The following is a 17027-nucleotide window of genomic DNA, read 5'->3' as shown; positions in this document are numbered from 1 at the left end:
TGTGCTAGCTCCTTCCCACCTCAATTTACACATGCTCAAGGTTCTCATATTTTTTTAAAATGTCTTCGCTTGACCCCTAGAGCTATTTTCCTTTCCTTTAACAGCCAAACTTGAGGAAAGTTTGACTCCAAACTTATTGTCTCTACTTCTTCACCTCACCTTCTCACCAATATACAACCGTTGCTTTAGTCAGCCCCTCCCTACCCAACTGACACTTCTGCAATCTCTGCTACCGCCTCTAACTGGAAACACTTTCCTCCCTCATGCCATGCTCTCTGGGTTTTCCTCCTAACCTGTCTGATTGCATCCTCACTGCTCTTTAAATGCTCCCCAACTCCCTTAAATGTTCACACTCCTCACAGTTTTCATGCTGACCCTCTGAGTGCTTGTTATTATTAGCAACAATAACATAACTGGAACATGGGGGTTGGGGGCTGGGGAGTGTCCAGAACTGCAAAACCTTCTAGGGGCTGGGTTCTGTTAAGTTTCTGTTACTGTGGGAGACAGCCATCACTAGGGCAGGAAAAAGGGAAGGAACCACTTCTCCACATATTGGCATTCCGTGTTTACCCTGAGAGCAATCTCATCTACACCCAGGCTGGAACATATACATGCTAACCTCTAAGTCTTAGTCTACAGCTCAGTCCCCTTCTTCTAAATGTCAGTTCTGTGCCTCAAACTCTCGATGCCTTCCTTACAAGCATCTCAAACTTAAGTCCAAAATTAAATTCATCACTTTATACCCCATCCCAATCTTCTCATTCTCCACTGTTCTCTATTTCAATGAGTGGTACCCCACCACCCAGTTTCCAAGCTAGATAGAAGTCTTGACTCTCCTTGGCTCCTCCTCCTCCTCCCTCACAAATCCACCTCCTAGTAGACTTGTTCTCATCCCATCACCACCAGCCTTAATACCTTCACTTAGTCAATACATATGGCCAATACATTATGTGCCAAACACTGCTGCAGACGTTGAGTGGATAGCAGTGAACAAGCCAAGCTTAATCCGAGAGGGAGGAGATAGGCAAACAAATAAATAAAAGGATGAGCTAATTTCAAATGGTGATAAAAGTTAGGAATAAAAGCAGGGTGATGTGATGGAACACTACTTTAGACAGTAAGGGCTAGAGAAAACCTTACAGAGAAGGAAATATTTAAACTGAACCTGAATGACAAACAGAAACTAGTCTCACACAGATTTGGGGGGCAGAGTGCTCCAGGCCAAGGGAGGAGCCAGGTGTCAAGGTCCTAAGGCAGAAATGAGCTTGAGGGAAGGTTAAAGAGGGTGGACCTTAGGGAGCAAGGAGGAGGCCAGTCAAATGGGCTCAGGAGGAGGTGGCGGTCAGACAGACCCTTCTGGCCACCTGAAAGCAATGGAAAGCTCCTGGAGGGCTGTAGGAAAATAACTGATGTAATCCAATTTGAATTTTTAAAGATCACTTTAGCTGACAAGCGGAAAAAATGATCTGGGAAGGGAAAAAAAAATTGGGGGTTCGAAAACCAGTCAGGAGGCTAATAATACAGTAGTCCAGATAAGAGGGGACGTTGCTTGAGATGGGAGGGAACAAATTCAGGATTTATTTTGGATATCAAATGAACAGAACTTGTTGGGAGATTAAATGTTGGCCGGGGTGGGGGGCAGGCATGGAGAAATCTAGGGCAATTCCTAGGTTGTTTTTAGGTATAATTTACATATAGCAAATGATTCAATCAGATTTGGTGAATGTCTATCAAGATTCAGAATATTTCCATCACTCTAGAAAGTTCTCTCATGTCCCCTTCCCAGTGAACCTCCTTCCACCCAAGAAGTAACCACTGATCTGATTTTCGGTATCATAGACTACTTTTGCTTATTCTAGAATGTCTTATAAATGGGATAATCCATTATGTACTGTTTTGGGTCTGGCTTTTCATTCAGCATTAACATGTGTGGAATTTATCCTTATTACATCTGCCAGCAGTCTGTTCCTCTTCATTGCTGAGTGGTCTTCCACTGTATGAATGTACCAGTTTGTTTACCCATTCTCCTGCTGGTGGACATCTGGACTGTTTCCAGTTTTTGGCTATCATGAATGAAGCTCCTACAAACATTCTTGTTCAAGGCTTACTTGTGGACATATACTTTTATTTCTCTTGGATAAATAGCTAGAAATGGAACTGCTGGGTCACAGGGCAGACATATATTCAACTTTTCACAAAACTTTGAGTTTTCCAAAGTGTTCACATCATTTTATACTCTCATCAGCAGTATATCTGAGCTCTGGCTGCCTGACTCCTAGGTGTTTTGCTTGAGTAACTGTACCTATACCACAACCAAACTCATTTTTTCAGCACTTCAAATGTTTCTTTCTATATTTTCTTTTTCAGACCTTTGTAGATGCACTCCAAGGACACTTTTCCTCCCCCTTTACTGTCGGTTTATTCATTCAACAAATATTCTGAGGGATGAGAAAAGGCTAAGTTGGCCACAGTGTTCTGGGCAAAGGAAGTAGCCTATAAAGAAGTCCCTGAGGTAGGAAAGAGCCTGCTGCCTTCAGGGGTCAGAGAAAGTGAATGCGGCTGAAGACAGCAAGCAAAAGCAGTAGAGAGCCAGTCAGAGAGGTGGGCAGGGGCCAGGGCACTCAGAACCTTGTGAGAAATGGGAAGGAGTTTGGATTTTCTTCTAAGTGCTGTGAGAAACCACTTAACAATTTTAAGTGGAGGAAAGACAGATGACTCTTGGCTGCTCTGGGCAAAGTGGAATAGAGGCAGATGGGTAGAAATTGGGGGGGGGGGGTCATCCTAAGAGGCAATCACAGTATTCCAGGTAGGCGATGATGGTGGAGCTAGCAGAGGTCTGCCTGAAGGTATCAATGTGGAGGTCATCAGCCTATGAACAATCACAAAAGCCTAGGGATATCTGAGAGCACTCAGGGAGAGTGCAGTGAAATAAAGAGGGTCCAGAGAATGTCTATGGTCAAGCAGAAGAAGGAGAGGGATGAGCCACAGAGGCAAGAAAAGATAGCTAAGAGACAAGACAGGCACCTGGATGAGAAGCAAATGGTCCCCCTTTGAGAAGCCTCCTGGGATCTCTCAAGTCAGGATTATACATCTTGATACACATGTACTCCTCCATCAGAGCATTTCTGATAGCCCTGTTTAACTATCTTTCTCTACTGAGCAGATATCTGAGGATGTAAAATCAACCAGCCCTGCTCTAGTCCAGTGTCTTGGGACACAGCACAATGTGGAATGTTTGTTTAATGGACAACTACTACTCACTGAGGGTTACTTATAGGTGGTGCACTCCACTATACACTTTTCCCATTTTAATTCCTTTTCCCACGGGCCCTGAGGAAGATATATCTCCTTTTTACAGATGAGGAAACTGTGGCTCAGGCAAAATGCTCAAGGTCACTCACTGCTAGTAAGTGATGGAGCCAAACCGAGGCCACACGTCCTCCTTCACGTGCCCTGCTGCCTCCACAAACTGCTCATCACGTGGACTTAGAGTGTCTTTTCACATAACTGCAAAAAGGATACAAAATCTGCTCCCAGGTTAACTGGCCCACCAGAGAACTAAGTCAGGGTTATGTCCAAGGAAGTAGCCCTCCCCAAGAATCCCTACTCTTGTCAGGAACAATAATCTCCAGGCTCCCAAAGTAATGCTTCAACTTAGGATGCTTCAAAATGTGGAAGTGAAATCCTCCCTGAAGCAGGTCTAGAGGTGGAAAAACTGAGGACTGCTAGGGCTTTACCTCTTTTGAATTCCAGGACTCAATTTCCATAAGAACCAGAAATTTCTCCCTATATCTAAAGGGCCTAATTTGAACTTCACAACTAATACTGAATGCAGCAAAGAGCTTCTCCATGTCAACCATTCTGGACCAAGACATAATTAGGGTGCGAGTATGTCTCAATGGGGCCAAAGAAACCAACACTACATATCTTTGTGAAAAAAGTAACAGTAATACAATCTTCTTTGTACTTAGTCTGCTTTCAAGATTGATGTGCTGTCTTCTCCCTGACTTAAGGTTGGAAGTACACAAGCTTTTCCCTCAGTGAGTAAGTACATCAACACCCAGAGGTTTCCTTCCTTTCTTTTTCTACTCAGAAGCAACTGTTAACTATCAATCCCACGGTCAGAACATGGGCTATGGTTGAAAGAACACTAGCTGGCAGAGAACGGGGCCCTAGCCTTGACTCTGTCAGTGAAAAGATGCATAACTTTGGACAAGTCACCACCTTCCTGGCATCTTTCCTGAGTTGTAAAGACAAAGTGCTAGACTAGACAATTTCTTACGTTTCTTTCAGCTCTCTATAAAATTTTACCACAGAAAGCACAGAAAGGGTGGGTGAAGGTATGCTGGATGCCACCAGCTGGCTGGGAAAAGCGTAGTGGAAAACCCTCCTGGCCACGGATAACAAAGCCTGTCTGACCTGTGCTATTTCCTCTCCTGCCAGAGCACTCACTCTCAGCTACCCTTGCTTCCCTCAACAACCCTGGCCCCAATTCCACTAGGTCACTTGGAGTCCTCCATTTGAAGCAACATTTAGCAGAGTGTCCTGCATACAGACGTCACTAATTTTTGCTGGCTTTATTTGATACTTCAACAAAGTATGGTGATTTAGTATACTCCAATCCAACTCCCAAACAAAGAAATATGCACTCGCCAATATTATACCACATCTCTATTTTTTTTTTTTTACCAGAATGATTTTAAAAAGCAGACACATTCCCCTTTCTTACCCTTTACAAGGTACCATGAATGATCCCTCTTAAGTTCTTTTGAGCCAGGTCCCCGTTCACAAAGCACTGATATAAACAGAGGGAAGACGTCAACCAACCCAATTCTACTCTTTGGATTAACTTCTCAAGATGTTCAGGGCTAAAACAAATTATTTACTTTGCTTAGCGCATCCATCCCACAGATCAAGTATGACTGCCCTGCCAGCAGAAAAGGCTTCAGCAGAGGGATCATCTTAATGACCACTTTGGAGGAGCTCCCCTGAGTCACCATCATATTGTCTTTTATTTGCTTCGTAGCCAGCATCACCACCTGACATTCTTACTTACTTACTGTCTACAGTCCGTCTCCAGAGCAGCTCCTTCTCTATCTTGCCCACCACTGCATCTCCCATGTTTAGAACAATGCCTACAAATGCTTGTTAATGAAAATTAGAACACATACACAGAGCACTTTAATCCACATTTAGGGATGCGCTATTCAAGCATGGAAACCATCTTCCAATCAGGCTGATAATCAAATGTTCCAATGAACTTCCACTCTCTCCTACAGAACAGCTTACATATACTGCATATTGCAATAAGGATATTTTCTCCTGTGGCTAATGTTTTCTCTTTCTTAACTTCCCCACAATGAAGCATCAGATAACAAGCCACAGATATACCAATAAGTCACTTTATAGTTCATCTTCCTGCTGGGTTGTGCACATTACCTACAAGCAAACATAGCTCTAATGCAGAAAGTACTGATTGTGTTTGTCACCATGAGAACCTTTCCACCCATACTGCATGTACCATAGGTATTATGAGGACTTCCAAGTCTAATAAAAACTACTCAGTCTCAGTGCAGTATGACCAAATTATGCTCTACGAAAGCCTTGATTTCATTGTATTTCAAATGTATAACTTTAATGTACAGTTTTGCTCCAATATAAACAGGGTTTTATTGTATTGCTTTACTTTGTTACTTTTACCTCCACAAAAAAGTAAATAAAGGTAGCAGAGTCTGAAACCCCAGACAAATCTAATGAACACTAAGGTGCCTTGAACATAAACCCCCAGGAGGAAGAGAGCTTAAGGTATATTGGGGAAAGGGCTGTCTTTTGTAAATGCATCTTTTGAGTCGCATCCGGTCAAATTGAGCAGATACCAGATTCCTGTGCACTGTAAACCAGTAAGACAGAGAGAAGAGAGACATTCCCTTACATATTCTATCACTCTTTTGAGTTGATACAACAAGTTTACAGCTTAAGACACAATGGGAGAATTGAGTACGAAAGAAATTTTTTAGATTAAATCTCAAGTGCACTGGCAAAACTGGCCAGGAATGGGGAAAGTAAAGTTTCAGAAAACTCCAGGGAACACTAAGCCACATGGCACAGTCACAAGAACCATGATTTCCAGTATTTTGCCTGAGTCCAGATTTCAAGTTCATTATAACTTAAAAACGGGGGGGGGGGGGGGGATAGCAGAAAATTTAGATTTCCAAGGCCAATCTACCACTAGTTGATTTGTGTCTTGAGCAGGCAGTGAGTTATGACAGATCTAGAAAAGGCTTTGGAGCCAAGGGGAGGACAGTCACAATCAAACCCTGACCCTTGTTTAGTTCTATGATCTCTCAGGGAAAGAAGAGGTGATATATATACATACCTCTCAGGTCTGCTGAGCGGATTTTGTAAGTTAAAATACCTTGGACAGAACCTAGCATACTGGGTTTTTTTTTTAAACAAATGTTAGCATCCTTTCCTCTCTATAAAACAAGGCTGAACTCACCAAAAATCCAACTCTGGTTTCTTGTTTTACATTCAATATTATGAAAGTTAGAAAAGAGTATACAATTAAAAGGCTATAGAACCTAAAACCTATATCTCCTTACCACTGTGACAACCTTTTCTCCCACACATATACACAAACTCTTAAACCTCTGTAAGAGTTTTATAACTTTTTCCTCATAAGTTGTAACACAAAGCTAAATATAAGTGAGTGTGGTAACTGCTTACAATTTAAGTAGCTATAAGGTTTTTAAAAGCCCACACCAAACACAAGGTCATATTTCAAATACCAACACAGAATAAACTGCTAATTTTTTGGAAACGCAAATAATGTGACACACCAGATGCTAATATACAAAAAAAAGTCTACCAATCTGTCTCCAAAGTCAGCATTATGAGCACGCCTTCCAATACTATGACCCTTTTTGAAACTGTACAGAATGAACAAAAAAGTGGTCTAAGAAAGACACACCACATTAGGCACATGTTCTTCAAGCATCCCGGTACTAGAACTTTAAGACAAACAAGACCAACTTCTGAGGCTCGTCTGAAAGGACTAACCAGTCAAAAGTGTGGCCAAAGGCCCTCACACACCATAAAATCAGTGAAACTAATTGGGGCTCTTCAGCAACTGAAAGGAAGCACTCGGCTACCATTAAGAAATAAACGTGGGATGCAAGTAATTAGTGCACCCTGAGGTGATAGTTAATTCCAGAAACATACCATTTCACAGGAGATATTATGGAATTCCACTTTATCCCTACTCTGAGAATACTAAAGCTGGAAATTTCAAGTTTCAAATACCCCTTGAAAGAACTTTAAATAAGATCCCTCTACAACCTCCTGCGTGGAACAAGAGCTTGGAACTCCTTGGAGCCAACCAACCCACACACACCCAAACACACTTCCATTACCCACAGTTCCAGGTAGTCAGATGTATTCTGAAAAATCTTTTTCCTGATTAACTCCTTCTTGCAAAGACAAAAAAATACAAGGTATACTCAGCATAGACTAGAATATACTTTCTGAGAAGCACAGAAGAGCATCTGGGATTTGAGGGAAAACTGTACCCTGACCAGGTCTTAAGCTCTGTTGGAGAGGAGGCTGAAAACTGAAAACTGAGACAGGCTTTTAAAGCCAGGTAAGGGACAGCCTGCATTTCCCAGAAAGTCATCTATGGTTAAAACAAACACACAAGATTGGAGGGAGTCGGGAGGACTACCCAAACCCCTGTAATGTTTGACCTGGAAGGGAGTCCTCATTTAACGGATGAAGAAATTGGAGCCTTGAGGAGACAGGTAACATGGCCAGAATAAGTTTATTTGGTCACAAAGCTGGGAAATAGATTCCTGGTCTTCCTCGGCGGAATTCAGCAGTTTCCCACTTCACCAAGCTGCCACCCCCTGTAAGATGTTTTATAAAACTCTTCACTGAGGCTGTTAACATAAGGGTCCAATTATCATTCAAAGATCTGCCTGTTAGATAATAGCTCGAAAATTCCATCCATTTTACAGCAGTTACCAGAGTCATCTAATCTTCGAGGCGGAAAAAAAAAGCAAAGAGGAAAGGGGGGAGTGTGGAATCCTAATTTTCAACTGTCCCCTAAGGGCAAACTAAAGGGTGGCACACAGAGGCAGACAGTGCTAGTATCCACAACCACAAAAACAGACAATAATCCCCACCCACAGGCCCAGGAAGGAGGCCGCTCCTCTGCACCGCACCCCCCCCAACTCACTAAATTCCACTCCCATCCCGGCGCACGGGAGACATTCCACCTCCCGCTGCTGCCAGAGCGGGCTGGGCCGCATCGGCCACTCTCCTTAAACCACCACTTTTCCCCCTAAAAAGAACGAGAAGCCTAGAGCCCCCGACCCCAAAACGAGCCTTCGCTCGCACACTGGGACCTCGGGATCAAACACCCAGACCCGCTCACGGCGGCGGGGGAGGGGGAGAAAACCCCACGCAGGAAGCGTGTCCTGAGCTCCGCTCCCCGCCCCCAGCGCCGGGACCTTGCGCCGGGCCAGCCGGTACCTGCCCTCCGCCCTCAACAGGCAAGAAGCAGCCGCGTCCACATGGCTTCAGGTGTTCACATGGCAATAAACGGGCCCCCGGCCCTCCCGCGGCAGAGGCGCGCTCCGACGACCGGGCGCCTCAGCGCCGCTCCCGCCCTCCTGCCCGCCCGGCCCCTCCCCAAGGCCGGCCCTCCGCCCGACGGCCTCGCCCCCAGCCCGCCGCGAAGCGGCGAGTGCCGCCAGACCCCCGGGGCTGCCAGGGGCCCCGGGGCGGGCGGCGCTGACCCCGCCGACCCCTGGGCGCCGCCCGCTCACATCCGCCGTGTTTGCACCAGAGGCCGCGATGAGCAGGTACCTTCCCCCGGCACCCTCAAGCCAGGACCGGTGCCCAAGCCCTGCCGGACTCCCAGGCCAGAACGAGACCCCTCAGCGCCCTGATGCCAGGCCGGGTCCGTTCCCCTCAGCGCCCCAAGGCCAGGGCAGGCCGCTCCCCTCTGCACTCCCGGGTCGGGTCGGGCTGGGCAGGGACATTCCCCTCAGCACCCCGAGTCCTGCCTCGGTGTACGGGGGCTCAGCACTCCCAGGTCGGGCCGGGCATAGACCTCTGCCCCCAACCCCCCAGAGGCCAGACACCCCAGCCCAGCCCCATCCCCTCAATCCCGACCCCTGCCCCTCCCCCTCAGTCCTGGGCGGCGGTTACCTGCGGGAGCCCCCCCGCCCGGTCCCTCGGCCTCGGCCGGGGGCGGGAGGGGAGGGAGAGGCGGCGGACGGCGCTGCGCGGGGTGGGGGTGGGGGAGCCTCCGCCGCCTCCAGCTCCGGCGCCCGGGCCGGCGGCGGGGCGGGCCGGGGCCGCGGCCCCTGGAGGCTCGCTCCGGCCCGCGCGCTCGCTCCCCGGTCGGGCGCGCCTCAGGGCGGGCTCCCCCGGCGGAGGCCGCGGCCGCCTAGCAGGGGCCGAAAGCCGCTCAGCTCGGGGTTTTTTCTCTCCATTCTCCCAACACACAGGAAATAACAGAGCGTCAGGTGACGGCGCGCGGCCAATCGGAAGGCCCCGGGCCGCGGCGCGCGGGCGGGCGGGAGGGCGCGCGGCGGGGCGGTGCGCGCGGCGGGGGCGGGGCGGCAGGGGGCGGGGCCGGCGGGCGCGCGCGTGCCCACCAGCGTGCGGCGCTGCAGAGGCCTGCGCGTGTGGGGCCAGAGGAGACCCCTGCCCTGCTGCCCGGGTCGTGCAGGGGTCCTCTCGGCAGCTGCGGGTCGCAGCGCGCGTGTCTCGTCTCGCGCCCAGTGCCATCTTGGCCAGCAGCTCCCGGCAGTCCTGGGAGTGGCCGTAAGCCAACTTTCTGGGGAGTTGGTGGCCCGGAATCTCTCCCTGGGATTTGTGGAGTTCCCTGAAGCCTCCAACGCCAGAATCGCGCCTCGGGCAGCCCGCGGGCGAGGGCCTGCTCTGCTCCCAATAACCTGCTTAGTGAGGCCGACTCCTGCCTGTCCAGTGCCCTCCCGGCCGCAGGCCTGGTTGCCTTGCCGCCTCCACCCCTTGTTGCCGCGTGTCCTTGGATGAATGACTTGGGCCCTCTCGAGCGAGCCTCAGTTTACACTGCAATAAAAGCTAGGAGGAGGGAGGCCCACTAGCCTTGCCGGTAAAACAGATGCTCACCAAATACCAGTTGCCTTTGCCTGAGGCGGCATTGAAAAGCTGCTATGCCTGGCTGGACCCAGGGTCCAGAATTAATTTGGAGATATGGTAGAGCATTTGTGGTGCCAAGGCCTCAGAACGTTCCCAGCCTTCTTTGGCAAATCTCATGTATGTTTTATGGAGCAAAGGAATGGCTGACTTAAAGAAAAGAAAAGAAAAAATCTTAGTTGTAGAACCACCACCGAGATGTTTGTGCCCTGTGACCCACTGCTATCAAAAGTGAGGAGGCCAGCGAGGGTAGGATGTTTTGAGAGTGTTTGTGATCCTCCCTCTGACTCACCCAGAGACTTGGCCAAATTCTCTCCCCACTCTGGGCCTCAGTTTCCCGTTAGTACAATATGGGAAGGAGAGTTCGGACTCAGACTCAATGTCCCTAATGTTGGCTAAAACTGCTGATTCTAAATTAGGCCCCCATTGGCCCTAGATGTTAAGGGAGTAGGTAGCTTACTTTCCTGAAGCAACCCAACTTGAAAGTAAATTGGAAGTGGAAGAGTGCTTTGGGCAGCAGGTGGAGGCTGATAGGAACCAAGTGTGGCCTGAGGCCCAGTTTCAGTATGTTTGAGGTGCACTAATCCTCCGGGGCCTGGCTCTGCCCTTTCACCCACCTCAACAGAGACATTAACTCTTTGCCCTGCCTTGGGCCACCCAAGGAGGGTCCTGGCTGTGGCAACACCTGTGCCCAGCAAAGAGATCTGAAGCAGGGCCCGAGTTGGTTCTGGCACCCCAGGAGGATGTGGTTGGGGAAGGCAGTGATTTCTTCTGGCTTCTGTCCAATCACACAAAGTGGGGGCTGGCTCCAATGTGGGTCAGGGCTATTCTTGGAGACTTGATTCCCCAATACCTCTTGTATGCCAGGCGGGGTGCTGGTCTCTTCCGGGGCAGAGCTGAACAGGCCGCCAAGCCCTGCCCTCTGGCTGTTCCCATTGTTCTGTGAGTTTCATTTTCAAATTCTTTGGCACCAAGACTTAAAAGACCAGCACTGGCTTCTGCTTTGAGTCAGAGCTACAGAGGGAAAAAGGAAAACTCTCAGCATAGACTCATGTTTTCTGGACAAATGCAGGGTGATGCATGGGAGCTTCCACTTGGGGTTGGGGGCACCCTCAGTTTCTTGAGAGAATTCATGAAGAAAAGGGAAGTCCTTTTCCTTACAGTCTCCTGCCTGATCATTCTTTCCTTTCTTTCCCTTCTTCCTCAGCTCACCTAGGTCTCAGAATGGGGACCAGAATGTGAAATGGATAGTGACAAGCTATGCAGAGCCTCGTTCAGAAGGGAAGGAATGCAGACAGATAACTGAAGTCCACGGTCTTGTTTGTTCCTGCCTCCTGTCCTGAGACTGAGCCTACTTGCCCCTCCCCACCCCTAGGACCCTGCCTGAACAATGCCTAGCCGACTTCCACCCGGAAACTTCCTCAGTCCCAGGGCCAGGCCAGCCTGGACCTCTTCACCCCTGGCAGCCTATCACTTTCCCTTTCAGTTCCATTCAGAAAGAGAATATGTGTGGGCATCATGACCTACAGACAGATTTGAGTTACCTTGGGCTGTGTGGCCTTGGAATAGTCACTTCACCTCTCTGAATGCTGATTTCCTCAGCAGTAAAATGGGGATAGTATGACATTCATTAGGTGTTATGGGAATCTAAAGAGATGTGCGTAAAGAATTCAGTATAGTACCAGGCACATATGAACAATAGCTAAGGGTTCTATGATGTGAACACACAAGCAGACTGAGGCTCAGAGAGGTTAAATGCTCAAGATCCGGTAGTGGCTGAAGCACAATAACTGGGAGCCCCCTCTGCTTTGATCACATTCGTGTCTTCCATTGTTCTCTCATTGTCTCATCTGTGACCATCCTGTTTTTCCTACCACACTTTAAGGAAAGGACAGTAGATTAGTTGGGTTTTGTTTTTCTCTCTTCTTACCCAGTCCACTCGAAAAATACTTATTGAATTGAATCAGTGGTTTCAATTCCAGAAGCAAAATTAATCCTTCCCCTCCTCCCCCAGCTCAGAGATGGCTTTTGGAAACCCTGTGTCACTCCCTTTATTACAAACTCCTCTGTCCTCCTCCAGGCACCCAGGCCACTCCAGGATTACAAATGGAGTCTTCTGCCTCTAGGTCACTGATTCCACTACCATCTGTCAGCACGGATTGATTGAGGGGACTGGCCCTGCTCGGCAGATCAGTGACTTGTGTGAAGTGAGCCGGGGTGTCGGTGCCTTCAGCGGCAGGCAGATGTCCTTCCTCTCACTCACTGGCTCTCTTCAGTACACATACAGCCCTCACCTTTATCCTTCAATGGGCCCCAGCTCTCCTTCCTCTTGGGAGGGGCCTCCTGCTAACTCTATCCCACCAAAAAGGAGGCCTGGAATTCCTGCTCACAGTCCTCTAGGAGACAGCTTAAAACAGCCTCTGGTTAAGAGAGTAGGGAACCCCACTGCGGAGCCCATCCCAAGCCAGGCACTTTCCCCATGCAGAGCACCAACAGCAGGGGTGGCTAGAACCTCTGTGGGCATACCTTCATTCCACACAGAGCACCTGCTGTGTGCTAGGCTGTAAGCCCTGATGATGGCTAAGTCATGTGGGGACAGCCACCTGCAGTTCCCAGGAGGGCTGTGCCCAGCACAGGGCTCCAGGAACGAGAGATGAGGCTGCGGAGGTGGGCAGGGGTGGGATCCTGCAGGGCCTTGTAACTGTGCCATACTTGGCATGAGTTTGTTTCACAGGGTCTCACAGTGACCTCTGCTCAGATTTGCCCTTCAACCCTGCACTCCACCTGACTCCTCCAGGATCCAAGTTGTGGCTCCCTCCTCAGCTCCCACTGGTCACACTGGGCTGTTTGTGACTGTATTTGTCTTTCCCTCAGGACTCTGAGCATTTGCAGGGCAAACACCTCTGCTTCAGCATCCTGCATAGGGTGAGGCACCATAACCATAAAAATGGTAATGTTAATAATGACAGTACAGCCCAGAGGAGTCCAAGCTCACTGGCAACAGACACCATGTGTTTGCAACAACATGATGAGGTTGGTACTGTTACTGGTACCCACTTTACAAATGGGGCCGCTAAGGCTCAGAGAGTTTTAAGAATTTGTCCCAAGTCACACAGCTTAGAAAAGACCAAGCTGGGATTTGAACCCAGGTCTTTAGGGGTTGTACTCTTAACCAGCAAGTTTCCCAGCCCTTGGTAAACACTGGAAAGATGGATGGACACAGACAGGTGGTGGGTCCCAAAGTCTACAGGAGAATAGTGAAAGGAATGTGAGGGGACAGCAGGGTTGGCACCAGCCTCTCCCCACAAGTCGCATGTTAAAGCCTTGGACACTGGGCAGTTTGCAAGTGTTGGACCCTCAGACCCCATGCCTGGAAGACCTTGGCCTGCCCAGCAAGCGGCAGTGACTGTGCGCCTGTGCACTTGTCTTCCCGCAGGTGAGCAGAGAGAACACCAGAGGAGACGCAGCTGAGCCACTTCAGGCCCCTGCACCCTGGCCACACAGATCACCCTTCAGGCCTCAACACTCCTGCCACTAGTGGCTTGAGTCTCCCTGGGCAGCCCCTGGCATGGAGGCCCAGCACAGGTCACTGAGCTGGGGGCCCAGCCTAGTCTCACTGATGTATGTCCCTTAGCAAATCACTCGATGGCTCTGAGTCTCAATTTCTTCATCTGGAAATTGGAATGGGTGAGAGGAGGGACTGAGTGGTCCACCAGCCTCCAGGAAATCAGGTCCCTTACCATTCACTCCTCCCAATAACCTTCTGAGGCGGGGATTGTCATCTTCATTGTACAGAGAAAGAAATGGACAAAGAGAGGCCAAGAAACTTGCCAGAGGTCACACAGCTAGCAAGCTGCAGAGCTGGTCTGAACTCAGCCTTCTGGCCCCGGAGCTCCCGCTGAGTCACTTAAAGCACTACAAAGTGTTAAAGCTAAGATGAAATGATCTAACAATAGTAGGGACAAAGGCGTGTTCTAAGCACTTCACTTGCATTAACTTGCTTAATCCTTACAACAGCCCTATGAGGTGGCTACTATTTTTAGCTCATTCTGCAGATGAGGAAACTGAGCCACAGAGCAGCTAGGCAGAGTTGGAATCTGGACCCAGGTGGGTCGGGCTGCAGAGCCCCTGCATCGCTTTATCATTAAACAACAGTAGGGAGGTTCCTCTCCATTGGGATTATTTCTGCTTGAAAGCTCAAGACTTTTAGCCCCATCACTGTTGGGCTCCACAGGAAGGCAGTGCTGCATGCTGAGGCATGCTGGGAAAAGACTTTGTTCCATCCTGTTTTGTTGACATGCTCGTCATTTTAAGCCTGAAACCCAAGCTTCCTGCAAAGAATTCAAACCGTGGAGAAAAACGCGGCCATGATACAGCCACTACTTCCTGAGCCTCCAGCGTTCCTTGAGCTTGGGGCTCCATGTGTGTCCTCAAACTTAACCTTCACAACACGTAAGTAACCCCCGCTTCCCAGCTGAAGAAGCTGAAGCCCAGAATTGCTAACAAGATGCCTAAAGGCACACAGCTGCTAAGTAGTAGATCCGGGACTCGTCACCAGGTACTTCTTGAGAATCCTGGCTCTTAACCACATCAGCTACACCCCCGTGGGTGCGCAGAGATGGGTCTTGTTTGCAGGGCTTGGATGGAAATGCTTCTGCTCATCTTCTGCCTCAGGCTGGTCCCTCAGCGTCACAATTCCTGGGCCACAGGGAAGGCACTAGGACACAGGTGTGAGAAATGCAGACATAAATGTTCCCTCCACTCCATCTATCCCTCCAGTGACTCAGAAATGGCTGCCCTGCCACCTAGGTGATTGTCTTCTGGAAGCAGTCATGCCCTGTGAGGTTCCTCACCACTGCCCTGCGTCTGCCCTGCATCTCCCCAGGAGCTCACAGGATAACTCCAAGTCACATCTGTGGTTCCGGGGAAACAGAAAGCAGCAGAGTCAATGGATTCTCCAACTCCCAACTGGTCCTCCTGACTGCAGCCTCTTTTCCTGGCCCACCCATCCCTGCAGCAAACTCATTACTGTTACCGGAAGCAACCTTACTCCCCCTGGCTCAAAGGTTGTCGGTCCCAAGTAGCTTCAGAATTCAAATCAATTCTCATCCACCTGGAACGCAAAGCCCTTGTCTGGCTCCAGCCCCTTCCAGCCTTTCCTCACATGTCCCATTATTCCTGTTTGCCAAACCAAATGAGTTGTGTTCCCACCATGTGCCTGTCTGCTACCCAAGGCAGGAAGCCCTTCCCTCTCCCCTACAGAATGAAGTTACACCCTCTTTCAAGTCTTAACTCAAATGCCACCACCTCCACAAAGCATACCTTAATACTCATCATAAATTCATTCAACAAACATTGAGACCAAGGGTCCCTGTTGTTATGGAGCTTTCAGTCCCATGGGACCATTAGGGAGAACAAGTCATCACATAAATAATCATTTGGTAACAACCATGATACACATTAGTAAGCATGGCAGGAGCACAGAGGGTATATAATGGGACCCCGGGTCTTGGGGATCCAGGACATTTGAGCTGAGACCTGAAGGACAGATAGGAAGTAGCCATGTGATGAGGTTGGGAGAGAGCTCCAGGCAGCAGGCACAGCATGGGCAAGTGCCCTAAGGCAGGAGGGAGCAAGCAGATTTCCAGGAAGAAAAAGGAGGCCAGTGCAATTCAAAAGAAATGGGTAAGCTGGAGATGCAGCTGGAGCAGGACAGCACAGACCATGAAAGGCTTGGGGACTTTATCCCAAAGGCAAGAGACGGAGCCGCTGAAGGATTCCGAGCAGAGGAAATAGTCAATGTTCATTTAGAAACGATCCTGCCAACTACCCTATGGCTGAGCATCTTCTGAAAAGCCCAGGCTTTGTGTCCAGCCACCTCGAAGCTTAGACGTCTGGTCATTTAGGGGTAGAGTTTTTGCTCTCGAGGGCAGGGCTGACCTCTGATTCTCCTGCATCATCCTCACCACACGGAGCTGCTCCAAAAACATTTGTGGAACGAACGGATAAGACAAGACACTTACCAGCATTTCCCCCGGAAGGGGCCAGGCTGCCAGAGGGGCCTTCCATGTTCTCTGGAAATCACAAAATTCAGGGGTTTTAGTGAGATCACAACTCAGGGAGCCCTTGAGAGTAGAGCGGGCATCTCACTGATGTCAGCGCCCAGGCCAGCATCCAGCATGACACCATGCAGGCGTCTGCCCATGACCGTGTCATGAATGACCAGAAACAGAACCGAAAGATCCCAACAGCTCTAAGTTGCTTTCAAGTTTACAAAGCATATTTCACATGAGCAGCCTCACTTAGGGTCAACCCTCTCAGGTAGATACGGTTACTGCCCCGTTTTATAGATGAGGAAGGTGAGGCCCGGGCAAGGGAGGGTCCCTGGCAAGTTGTCTCAAAGCCAAGACTAGAACCTGACAATTGTTCAGGCTACTGATGGCCCCCGTGGGGTTAAGAAAGCTTTCCAGAAATTTCTTTTAAAAACGTTTTAAAGTGACATATTTCATCAGGATGTCTGTCACGCCAGCAGTGGGAGCCAGCACACCAATTCTCACAGGCTGTTCCCCCCACACGTCAGATCCACACACTCAGCCCTAGGCCCTGAGGCTGGCGGCTTAGCCCAGGGTGCAGGAGGGACCTGAGTGATGAATCCTTGCTCCCTGGGCTTGATGCTGGCACCCAGCAGGTGCTCAGGAAACGTGAGCTGATTTAAGGGGATAACAATAGAGAACATTCCTACAGCTCTCACACGTGCCAGGAGCCATGCTAAGTGAGTTACCTGTATTCATTCAGGTCATCCTCAGAACACACCTATGAGGTGAGTACAATTATCCCCATTT

The 17027-nt window shown here is 49.4% G+C and overlaps 2 protein-coding genes across 2 annotated transcripts in view; one reads left to right on the top strand and one right to left on the bottom strand.

Moving 5' to 3' along the window:
- The window catches only part of TCF20 (transcription factor 20), an 86028-nt gene extending 76709 nt beyond the window's left edge, over positions 1 to 9319 (bottom strand). Inside the window, 1 exon segment of the mRNA XM_031463369.2 lies at positions 9211 to 9319. The gene's annotated coding sequence lies outside the window, so the exon portion shown is untranslated.
- The window catches only part of LOC135322503 (nascent polypeptide-associated complex subunit alpha, muscle-specific form-like), a 31428-nt gene extending 15166 nt beyond the window's left edge, over positions 1 to 16262 (top strand). Inside the window, 4 exon segments of the mRNA XM_064491292.1 lie at positions 8347 to 8750; positions 8753 to 8850; positions 11409 to 11423; positions 12312 to 16262. Coding sequence (XP_064347362.1) covers positions 8347 to 8750; positions 8753 to 8850; positions 11409 to 11423; positions 12312 to 12752 — 958 coding nt within the window. The 3' untranslated portion in view covers positions 12753 to 16262.
- The last annotated feature ends 765 nt before the right edge of the window (positions 16263 to 17027 follow it).

Source organism: Camelus dromedarius, chromosome 11 (assembly GCF_036321535.1).
Source record: "Camelus dromedarius isolate mCamDro1 chromosome 11, mCamDro1.pat, whole genome shotgun sequence".
NCBI lineage: Eukaryota > Metazoa > Chordata > Mammalia > Artiodactyla > Camelidae > Camelus > Camelus dromedarius.
This window is presented reverse-complemented; position numbering and strand designations above follow the sequence as displayed.